At 39.2% G+C, this 12,257-nt stretch overlaps 1 protein-coding gene across 5 annotated transcripts in view; it reads right to left on the bottom strand.

Moving 5' to 3' along the window:
* Window positions 1-3,737: 3,737 nt before the first annotated feature.
* The window catches only part of CBX5 (chromobox 5), a 46,104-nt gene continuing 37,584 nt past the window's right edge, over window positions 3,738-12,257 (bottom strand). For all 5 annotated transcript variants that reach the window (XM_032210638.1, XM_032210637.1, XM_032210640.1 and 2 more), the window contains exons 4-5: window positions 8,244-8,341; window positions 3,738-4,800 (exon numbers count right to left, since the gene is read on the bottom strand). In XM_032210638.1, the coding sequence (XP_032066529.1) occupies window positions 4,650-4,800; window positions 8,244-8,341 (249 nt within the window). In that variant the 3' untranslated portion in view covers window positions 3,738-4,649. The remainder of the gene's footprint in view (window positions 4,801-8,243; window positions 8,342-12,257) is intronic.

A 12,257-nucleotide genomic window follows, 5' to 3' on the forward strand; every position in this document is an offset into this window, starting at 1 on the left:
AAATCTGAAGTAAATGCAATCATAGAACTGTAAGCATAAATATAGGTCAGTTGCCAAGTGTCTGAAATGTGGTCACATGGTGGGAAGGGGAAGATGGCTATTGTAACTTTGAAACCAGGTTGTAAGTACTATGGGGCAGTCTTGTAATGTCATAGGTCAAGGACTACCTGCCACTCTTGCTCTCAGAATTGACTCTTCAGATGTTGTGCATTTTTTCCCTAAGCCACCTTCTACCAAATAGCTGGACACTATTCCCCCCCCCCCAATATAAACTAAGGGACTCAGCTCCCCACCAAAGCTAATAGGCCTAACAAATGAAACCATCAAGGGTAAATACTGTATGTAACCATGTGTTGTTTTTTTTATTTCACAGAAGAGGCGTGTAGAAGGGAGCTGAAATTATTGCCAACGCATTTTAGTCTTCATTCTAACACAAAGGTGGTGTTTTGTCCCTCTCCTCCTGACTCCTTCCAGATACTTGTCATTTCCTCATTCTTCCATCTCCACCCAGTTTGGTTTACCATTGTTCTTCTTTCCAGTATAATTCCCCTTTACCCCATGGCCATTGTTCTTGCAGTTTGTTGGAAGAAAATGGCCTCTTGTAAATGCATGTATCCTTTTGTTTGCAGAATTTTTATGGATTTTTTTAATGGATTTTATTTATGATTTATAGGCCGCCCTTTTCCCTGAGGGGACTCAGGGCGGTTTACAATACATGGGAAGGGGGGTGCAAGACAAAAACATAAGACAATGCATAAATAAAAATAAAACAATAAAACGCAACTTTCATTCAACATTCGGGTGGGGCAAATTAAAATCTTATCCCCAGGCCTGACGGGATAGCCAGATCCTAAGGGCTGTGCGGAAGGTCTGGACGGTGGTGAGGGTGCGAATCTCCACGGGGAGGTCGTTCCAAAGGGTCGGAGCTGCTACTGAGAAGGCTCTCCTCCGCGTAGTCGCCATTCGGCACTGACTGGCGGATGGAACTTGGAGGAGGCCTAATCTGTGCGATCTAATCGGTCGAAGGGAGGTAATCGGCAGGAGGCGGTCTCTCAAGAATGATGGACTTGCATTACACAGAAAACATTGAATTTTACAAATAGGTACCTTGTTTTATAGGCAATTATTTTTGGTCATTAATTATTCAATTTATTTTTTTGTCATGGCCTTGTCCTTGTTAGGGGGTGGGTTCAAATCAATGAATGTGTCACACAAGCACATGTATGTGCAATAGGGAAAACCTCCAGAATTGCTTTCTGCTGGAATTAGCAATTTTTAGGTAGGGTGGTAGTAAGCTGTGGAAACTTGGATTTTTTATTTGTTTTTCTCTGTTCTGTTCTTGAAGGAGTTAGAAATCAGAATAGTCTCCCTTTCAGGAAGATGTGGAACACCCAGGGATCTTTATGTGTTGCTTCATTTCAGGCAGATGGCTATTAGTAAATTGTCTTTTATCCTTGATAGTAGCCATACAATACATAATAATTTGACCTCTCCAGCTGTCATACAGAAATTACAGAATTCCAAGGGAGTGAGACAGGGTAACTAGTATTCTGTGAAGCATAATGGATGAAAGGGATATTCTTCTCATTTGAGAGTCACATGCAAAAATCAGAACCCGAGACTCTTCTTGACTAAAAAAAAAACCCCTCAAGTAATCATTTATTCAGTATGTGGTACAAATCACATGCAAACAGTTAAATCCATATAGCTTCCCAAATCCTGTTTTGCAACTGCTGTCCTCTTCCAGCTCATGTGGTTGAGGAATGAATGAAAACACCCCCACATTGAAGAACGAATAGTCAAAAATTAAGAAGTTCAGTGGGATTCAAGAGCAATAGCTGGCCATTAGCCAAATGCAGGCAGCTATGCTTCTGTCTATATGTGGCAGCTTTCAAGTGGAATAAAAAATGCAAAGCTAATGTCCAATCTAGTCTGAACTTTCACACATACCGTGTTTAACATTGTTGAAAAAGACTGCACCAAATAAGGATTCTAGAAAAGAAAGGTATTTCTATTAATTTAGCAGCAGGGCGTTTCTTTCAAAAAAATCTCTTTCAAAGTAAATTCTTAAAAGTGTCACCCATCCCCACTCAGAAAGCAAACAGTAAAAATCTATTCAGTTCCAACAGAATATGCTGAGCAAAATCATGGGGGCTGCATATTTTAAAGGCAAACCTGCCTCAAAACCACTGAAAGATGGACTGGTTGCAAAATAGATTCTTAAACTACATACATGGAATCCAAACAAATTAGAATACATGTTTCATAAATGTTTTATCTTGATGTGGTTGACAGAAGTACACCTATCAACTGAATCTAGGGAAATTCACCAAAATAAAAATGCCACCAATTTTCTGATGCTGGGCATTTACCAAAATTGTTATTGTTACTTGTGAAGTCATGTATGACCCACAACCCCATGGGCTTAATCAATCATATGAATCATTAGTTGTGTCACAGATGTAATTCATGTCATGCTACATCACACCATGCCCAGTTGCAATTCCTGATGGATTATCAGGGTACAAAAGATGTAAATGGAAGAGGGCAATCTACTTCATCTGCTTGCTAAACAAAAGGAAAGAAATTCAACAATGCAGAAATGAAGTAAGTTGTGGTGGGATTTTCTGATCAAGCATGGGTAACAGCATCTCTCCTCACTATTTAAAAAAAAAAGTACTGATAAAGCAGCAGAGACCAAAGCGCATGAATTCAGATTCTGAATTCATGTTAATGACTACTGTCCATTTTAAAATAGTCTGTACCATTTTAGTAATGAGCCAAGCTCCTATCAAATCTTACTAGTATCAGTCCATTGTGAGGTATCCAGAAATTCAGATACTGTAGTAGGAGACTGGCACTTTTCAAAGCTGATGCAGCCAAGTGAGTCTGCAGGAGTGGAATATGAAAATGAAATCCCAACCATGCTACACAATGCAGGCATTACACATGAAATAAAATACGCATGGGCTTTGTCACGAGAAAGGGCTCTGCCAAGGGCCTTTGCTTTCTGTTACCCTGTCCTGGAGCTGAAGAACAAGATAGAAAGCCTCTACTGAAATAGCATTTATTAATGGTCAACATGCCAAACAAGGGACAGGCAATGTATGACCCTCCAGCTGTTCATGAACTGCAATTTCCATCCAGCATAGCCAGTGAAGGATAATTGGATTTGTAGTCCAATATATACTTATTCTATAACATGGTATTTTGGCTAAATTGCTAAAGTATTTTATCTGTAAAATCTATTTTACAGATACGAATGTTATGAATTGACATACTAGGATGAAAGAGCACAGAGAATATGGTGGGGAAGTCTCTAAAGATACAACTGAGAGCCCATAAACAAATCAATTTTTTTAAAGGAAAAAGGAATTATTTAAAGATTCCAAGTATGACACGATGTTTGGCTGATCTACTTACCTACATAACACAAAGGCCCTATTTGTGCAACATGAATGTTCCAGTTCTCTTTAAGCCAATTAATTCACATTGGCACACTCAGGGCACATGATCCCAAGTGACAGAGATGGCCATTCAGTGATATTGTATTTAGTCCTCACAGGAGGCATCACTTACTTTCTTACTTCATGCTGTACCCTCCACCCCTTGGGAAAGTAAATTTAAAAGAGAGTTGGCACAATGCAATTAAGGTTGGTGTCACTGCAGATTCACAGAGTTAAACATCCCAACATACACACCTGGAGTGCAATGAATGAAAAATCAAAAGGACTATAGAAATGGAATGCCCACAGAAGGAGCATTTTATAGGGCTTCTCTAGGAGTACATTTTGATCACAGCTGTTAAAAGAGGGAGTTAATTGTCTAGTAAGTAACAGTCGTGGCGGGGGAGGGGGGGAGGAGGAAGGACTTGTTGCCAGGATAGGCAATGGGCTGATTAACTCAATTTTTGGAGTACACACGATTAATTAGATACCCTTATAATCTAACTAAACATGTCATCCAAATAGCACCAGTAATAAGAAAGAGATACGCAGGAATGAAAGGAATAAGATGAGAAATACAGGGTCAAAAGAGGGATGTTACCCTTGCCAACTAATTTTTATTTGTTTGAAAGGTTCCTATTCTGACCTGAAGTTAGAAAATTTGGGTGAAAATGGCTACCTAACATTTTGAATGCAATTCAAGGAACATGTTAGCAATTTTAAAAGAAACTAGAAAAAGCCCTTCCCCCTTCCCTAAGATCTTGTTAACAAGCTTGGTTGTTATTTTGGTGATCTGAGAATCCAAAGCCTGGGCTAGGTCAGTCGAGTCTGTCCTGAATTCAGGGAGCTCCTGCCATTTTTAAATCAGTAACTATGATGCTTAACAATTCTCTACACAGAACATGATTGGGCAGAACTAAACAGCCAGGCAGGAAGAAAAGGCCTAGAGGCTCTGAGGACGCTTTAAAAACAAGAACCATTATTGTTATTAATGATGGGGTGATAGAACTCCACACTGCATGTCAATCTCCTGGAGGGAAACCAAACGTGACTCACACCATTTATGTTATGACTAAACCAACCAATATCAACATTTCTCCTGTCGAGCACAGTAATAAGCACATTTCCATGGATGCATTTGGGCAGAGGGAAAGGGGGGGGTGGATATGTACAATTATGGATGGACAGAGAACCCCAGCCACTTTAGCTTTTCACTGCTTCCCGTTCTTTGTTTTCAGCATCTTCTGGGTATGCATGCCAGGTCAGTCTTTCTTCATAAAATGCTATCACAATTTGAGGGCACTTCACATTGGCTTCTTTTGCTAGAACCAGATCAGCCTCATCAGTGTCTTTCCTAAAGAGATAAACAAAAAGCAACAAAAGGAGCACTGGTCACTAACTGGTTAAGCAAAAACATTCCATCCAACAGGTGGCCCCATAAAAATAAACAAGTTTTTCCATACCTATTTTATAATAGAAAAAATAACAAAACAGAATCACTAGGAAACCACCAACAGCACTACCAGGAAGTGCCTGTCTGAACTGCCAATTAATTTGGGCTTATGAAGGGAGGCAGGTATTGCAAAGTGTTTGATACCCATTGTTTTTATGAATTTTAGTTACGTTTACTGCATATCATATAATATTGTATGTTTCAATGTGAATATGCTGCTGCTTTAATCAGCAATTGCTCCTTCCAGACAATTTATTTATGGATGGATACTACCAGCAGTTTCTTTTGTCCCAGCTACTCCGGAGTGCTAGTGGCTTAGTGAGAGGACACTGCTGGTCCAATGGATCCAATCCTTTGAAACTGATGAGCCTAATGCTGCAGAAAGTTTACTGGTGTTGTAACTGCTATTAACATTCAAAAAGAAATCTCATCACATCCTTAACTGCTATAATAGATAAAGGGGACAGAATGTATTTTTCCACAATTCTCTCCATCAACAAAATGACTGAATTGCAAAAGGGAAGAGAACATAGGGAGATATCTCCTCTTTAATTGTTTACAAGAGCTTTGTATTTTCAAGTAAAATGCCAAAATAAAAATCTGTCAAATCTGTTTTTAAAAAATATGTTCACTAACATTTTGCCCCTGATTAACTAAACTGAAAATTTTAAGAGGTATTATCTTAGAGGTAAATTGTAGAAATGTACATCCATCTTTGGAATCTTTTATTCAATTTTGCCCAGTTTCATAAGAGATCTGCATAAAGATAGTCAGGGGCAGAAAAGTACTCCACATGTTTACAATGCACCCCCACCCCAAAAAAAAACCTGTTCCTCAGATTCCTAAATTTCATTTTCTTGATATATCATTTGGCCTTGAACTTGTATTTATGCAAATTTGTATTTTTCTACTCTCTACAGATATTTTCAAGACTTATTTTCTATTTTAAAATCTTAATACAAAGTCATTTAAGATGAAAAGGTCCTATAGCCAAATGAAAAATTGTAAAAACATTAAGCAAACAGAAAATGTACATGACACAATTGAGTTTGACACCTATGTACTGGAGGGAACATCTGGGTAACACCTGGATGAGGATTTCTAATAAAAAAAGCATCCGTTGCTTTATTAGCTTTGTCTGTTGTTCAGTTCTACCCCTGGCCTACCTATTTAACTATCATTCAAGGAACAGTAGTACTGATTAAGGCAGTAAACTTTAATTAATTAATGGCACTCTGCTAAAGATTTCATCAGAATTAATCTTCACCCATTTAACTAAAGGGGCACAAATGATAAACACACATTCTGAGACAGAACACTTGTCTATCAGGATGCCCTATTACAGGGGTGTCAAACTTGTGGGACAGACGCGCTGCCGATTCCTGGTTTAGCAAAGGAGGGGGAAGTTGCAATAATCAAGGGATGATGCGAGTTTGACATTCCTGCCCTATAACTATGCCAGCAATTCTGATAAAAGAAATTAGAGGATGACTTTTCTTTTAAATATGTTCCCCAACATTAGTACTTATAGTCTGTAATGCAAAAGCATTTACAATAATCAGTAACTAAGATTGATAATATTCAATAACAATTGATACAAATAAATATGCTTAAGCCAAGGTTTTACAATTGTAGCCTTAATTTTCCTTTAAAAAAAAAAAGCAATAAGTACAATATTTCATGTTCCAGCAGAGGTGAAAATATAGCTTTTCTTATGGCTATAAAGGTTACTGTTTATTAACTTTGCAAAGAATTGCTATTTGATAAAAATCTCATTAGAAAATCTGATTTTCAATGGGCTTTCCTCTAGAGCAAATGTAATAGGACTGCAACTTGCAATAACTGAGTTAAAGAGCTAACATAGCTAATATGTGCTATTAATGAACATAGAGCCCATCAATTTCAAAGGTAAGATTTAAAAAAATCTAAAACACAGCACAGAGTTAATTACAATTAGTGTAGCTGAACTTTCCAATCTGTTCTAAGAATGTTCTGATTAATTCCACTGTTTAAAAGATTAGGCTCTTTCAAACTAGGTAATTTACTGGTCTGAGTGCAAATGCACTCTAAGGAATAATTTGATCTTGGCCTACAAGCCTGGGTTTGAATCTAAACCTGAGTCAAGTCTAATTCTTTTAATTCAGTTCTTTTATAAATCAGTAAAAGCAATCTAACTAGAATGTGCAAACTTTTCTATAGTATTTACTGTAATTTTTATATACAGTAAATACAGCAATAAACTATATATATTCAGGATAATGTCTAAATATTACTCTATTAGCTTTACTGAATACATTTCTTGTCCTTCAGAATCAGCTGACAGTGATAGCCCTTCAAACATTCAAACAGTAAGCATTTTAGATCTTACTTTGATAAATAATCTGGGATTTGAAAATTAGAGCCTCAAAGTATACAATCACTCCTAAATTACAACTGCAATTCAGGTGATGCTACAGGAATGCCCAAATTAGGGATTGCAACCATTACAGGATAATTCAGAGACCCGTTTGCATTCACTCACTGCCCCCAGCGTTCGGTCACATAACAAAGAAAACATGATGGTGGAAAACTACCAAGCCCTTTAGTCCTTGCTCTTCCTTCCTTCCCCCCCCCCCTTTCCTTTTCTAAAGAGTGGCCTGCAGCTGGATCCCAGCCCCCACTGCGAGGAGGAGCAGCAGCCGCATCTATCTCAGCCCAGGCAGCTTTAGAGACAGGAAAGGAGGACAAGGGCTTATTTTCTTCAGTGCCTTGTTGTGGGGGAAGACCTGCTCTCCCAAGATGGAATCCTGATGGAATTTGGGAGGAGGAAGGGGGGGGCATTGGGGGGAGCAGCAAAAGGCAATTTTCTTAAAGGCAGCTATGCTGTAACCTCTGGCTGGCTGATAAGAGAGGCTCTGCTCTTTGTCTCCGCTTCTGCTGGGGGAGGGGCAGCTGCTGCATATGCAGCCTAGCCAACTCTCTGTCTGTCTCTATGCTGCCCTGCCTGTCTGCAGAGAGGCTTCCCGCAGAGATAAGCTCAGGAACAAAAACAAGAGGCAAGTCAAAACCTTTCCAGAAGGATTTCCTGTGCTCTCTCTGGTTTGGGGAGACAAGGAGAGAGGCAGTAAATTTGCCTTCCTTTAAGCAAAATCCATACAACTGTGGACTTGCATCTGTATAGCAGAAGCTTAACATCCACTCCAAGGAGAACAAAGCCCAGCCAAGGAACTGCCATTAAACCATGGCGCCTCACCCAAGAGTAGTTAATTTACTGGGATTATTTCACAAAGGAGAAAATATGCAGTTATCAGACCACAGGATGGGGTTTTTTTTTAAAAAAATTAAAAATAAAGAAGCACACTCACCATTTCATTAGGAACATTAAATCTCCGCAGGAGTCTGTGGCTCCGATGATTTTTTCTGGCTCCAATCCTCTTTCAAAGCCCCTGGCAATATCGGTGCTCTGATGGAGAGAAAGTGAGAAGAAAAAGAGTTAAATTATTCCTATTCCTTAGCCATTTGTTAGTTTCCTCAACCATGAAGCAAAGGCTTCCAGGGCCACTCAGAAGCAGGTGATAAACAGATGCCATACGTGGCGTGATTGTAATTAGCAGCGGAGGAGGCCTTAATATCTTTCCTGGCTGTATTATTAATCTTTACACACACACACTCTCTCTCTCTCTCGCTACATGTTGGAAGAGAGAGAGATTGTGGAGGTGAAGGAAAGATGCCTAAAAGGTAGGAGGGAGGAGGGGGGGAAGGACCCGAAGTCGCCATGAAAATGAACTAAGAAAGCGATGGGGGCAGATTGAGGGAATTAAGTCATCTTGCCTTTGCAGCAGCTGCTGCAGCAGCAGCCATTCGCGATTTCCAAAGCTCCCCATCCCTGCTACGCCTCCCCCGCTCCAGAGCGCACCACCTCTACGGGCTCTCACAGTCCTTGAGGTCTTTGTGCCGGTGGTGCCGTCGATGGGTGTGTCCCATTCATGCAGAAGGGGGGGAATTTTTGGTTGGTTGTTGTTGCTGCAACCGAGAGCTTAAGCCTCCGGGGCCCCCAGACAAGGGTCAATCAGCTCCCTCTGCACATACCATCTGAAGGCTGGTAACAGCTTTCAGTCACTGCAAGCCTGGAGCGAGGAGCGTTCTCCCTGCTTTGCAGCAGCAGCAGCAGCACCACCACCACCGCACGCTATTCTGCTAGAGATCCACACATTTGTTGCTCACACATACTGTCTACCAGATGCAGCTATGCAGACCAAGCATGTCAGAGGCAGACTGCCTGGCTTTTTTCGTGTGTGTGCAAGTACTAAAGCCAGTTGCAAAGTGAGAAAGAAGGAAAAGAAAAGAAATGCATTACAATAAGCTGTGATAGTTAAGTGAAAGAAAAGAAAGGTAACAAGATCGAACCATCTCACTTAATGATTGGTACAACCCAGAGGAAGGAAGGAAGGCATTTACAAATTGTGCCATCTATTGCAAAAGAAAGCCATCAAAAAATACTTAAGCGCACTAGCCTTTTAATTTTTCAAAAAATGTTTAATATTATGGACAGGAATTTTTTTAAACCTAAAAAAAAGTTCATTTAGTGTGGGAAATTTTAAGATATGATTTGGTCTTAGCCTCCCAGGACATGCATGGTTATGATAGGAAAAATGGAGAATGATGCAGAATTAAAATGAAAAAACCCCAAACAATTATATATCTACATTCAGCAGAAATGGGTACCTACAATCCTCCAATATCTCCAAGATACTGCTAAACCACAACTCCCAGAATGCCTTATTACCAGCCAAGAGAGTTGAGGGTTTTTTGGAATTGTCATTCAGCATTTAACTGGAGTGCTATAACATCCTCATTCAATTTAGATACCGGTAAATAGGCATATGAAATGAGTTTCTGAACATTTTAAAAATATCCCAATTCCTTAAAAGTACCAGCAACCATTAAAATTAGTGTAGCCTTAAAGATAGATACTAATATCACTCAGCAACTTGGTAGAAAAAATTCTTCAAACCAAAGATCTTGTTACATACAAATTAGCCAGAACAGTAACAGGATAATAGGCTGACTAAAATATATTACCTTATAAAATTCTGTATTTTCAGCAGGATTTGTAACTATCATTAAGATTTGGTCCTGCACTGAGATTGTAGCCACTTATCTGTGATTGCAGACCGAGTTTTGTCTAAGCAAGCTTGTAAAACATATTTAGCAAATTTAGAGACTGCCTATTTTACTCACAACACACAGACAACTCCTTTTCCCCTCTGATCACATTTGAAGGTTTTGAAGTTAGTTTGATATGTTTGGGTTTTGTATCTGTATGTGTACAGTTTATTAATACCATTTTTGGATGTCCAAAAAACAGATTATACAACTTTTAATTTAAAACACCAGTGCAGAAGGGAATGCCGATATTCTCTCCAGTAAATATTCCCAGACAAATTCCATTACTGAACATAAATTTAGTAAATTAAAGATTTCACACCTTTGCCTACATTCTCCTGTGCTTTAAATGACATGCCCCATACCTCTATGCTAGAAGATAGAGAGAGCCTTTCCTTAGGGCTCCTCAAAAAGCTTGCAATCAGCCAGGTAGAGAAATAAACAGTGAAAACCACCACCAATTTTTTTTAAAAAAAAATCCAAATAAATACTTTTCTTTGAGTATAGTGCCTGTTGGAAGAAATATCCATCTGGTTCAGTTCCACGCAGGGAGGAAAGCACTGGAAAGAAAATAAAGGCTGATTGGAAAGAGGCTCTATTTATTGATGAACAAAACTACATTTGTGGTTCTGATGCAGCTGACCAAATGGAATTGAGTGGGTGGTTTTTATACCTTCTTTGGGCTTTGTTGCTTCCTGTTCCTGTCCTTTAATATTCCATTGGGTGTTGTCAGATTCCTATGGAGTTATGTAGGGGTCATAGCTGGCTCTCTAGGCAAAAGATGAAATGCAAATCCTAGGAGTTTCGACTGCTCTAGGGATGGTGCAATGTACCAGAGAAGAAAGGGTCAAGCTATTTTCCAAGGTACTCAAAGGCTAGACAAGGAATAATAGATGAAAACTGATCAAGAAGAGATTAAACCAGAAATAAGGAGGGACTTTCTGACAGTGAGAATAATCAACCAATGGAAGAGCTTTCCTTTCCGAAATTGTGGGAGCTTCATCACTGGAGGTTTTCAGGAAGAGATTGGATTGCCATTTGTCAGAAATGGTGTAAGGTCTCCTGCTTGGGCAAGGGGTTGGACTAGATAACCTACAAGGTCCCTTCCAACTCTGTTAATCTGTAATCTTCTGCTTATGTCCTGAAGGTTCATCATGTCCTGTTCTCAGTCTTTCTTAATGGGTACAAAATATGAGGGATTGGGGGGGGGGGTGCTATTAAGAAAGTGTGAGTCTGCTTCCTGCCTCTAAAAAACCATGTTTCACCATTTCTCCCTTTGGGAAAATATAATATTCTGTCCTTTTGAATATTCCTCAAAATATTTCATTCTTCCAAGAGAGGGTAGGCCCTGACTTTCTACATGCCAATAGCACAGCAGAATCTTGAGATACCAATGCACTTTTATAAAAGAGACCTACCTTTAACATGCTTCATTGTATTCATATCCCCTAGAGAATACAGGAGGCTGGTACAATTTACAAGCCTATACAATGCATACACAAAATTTAGCAAACTACCAAATGTGCACAATCCGAACTGATCACTCCTCCATCACTAGAGTGTTTCTCAAAACACTAAACTGACATCTTGTAATACAGATTCAATGGCTGGATCAAACTAACACAAGACAATAACTTAAAAGATTTGTTTTTCAGGGATGGATCTGGATATTGAATTCGTTTTGGGTTCCTATTCATCCAAGCAAAAACGTATCTTCTTGCAAAATAGATTAGACAAAATAGATAAAGAGAATTGAATATAAGCATCCATCTAGGCAAAACTTAAGATTTTTCTTGTAAGTTAATATTGTCTTGCGCTCTTGTTTCTTCTGCTAAGTTTCTAATTCCATAAATGTCATAATTGCTTTTTTAGATACTTCAATGATTAGTGTATTTTGGGGGATATGGTAATGTGTGGGAAGAATTTTCCAGAAAATTACATCTTACATTAATCTAATGTTGCTGTACAAAAATGGAGATAGCCTTCTGTTCTAGGAAACAGATCTTAAAGGAAGAGTCTGGTGACTGAGAAGAGTCTTGAGCTACAAATAGTATCAGACACTGCTATCTGCATGCCAACCAGGCATAAGAGGGGATAGGAGATGGGGATAAGAGAACTTGAGAAACAGAAACTGTGGCAAGCCGTTACTGTACCTCTCAACTCTGCAATCCCAGGGCACTAAAATAATAGCGGATAGCTCACACATGTCTATT

Source organism: Thamnophis elegans, chromosome 2 (genome assembly GCF_009769535.1).
Source record: "Thamnophis elegans isolate rThaEle1 chromosome 2, rThaEle1.pri, whole genome shotgun sequence".
In the NCBI taxonomy this organism is placed as follows: Eukaryota; Metazoa; Chordata; class Lepidosauria; order Squamata; family Colubridae; genus Thamnophis; species Thamnophis elegans.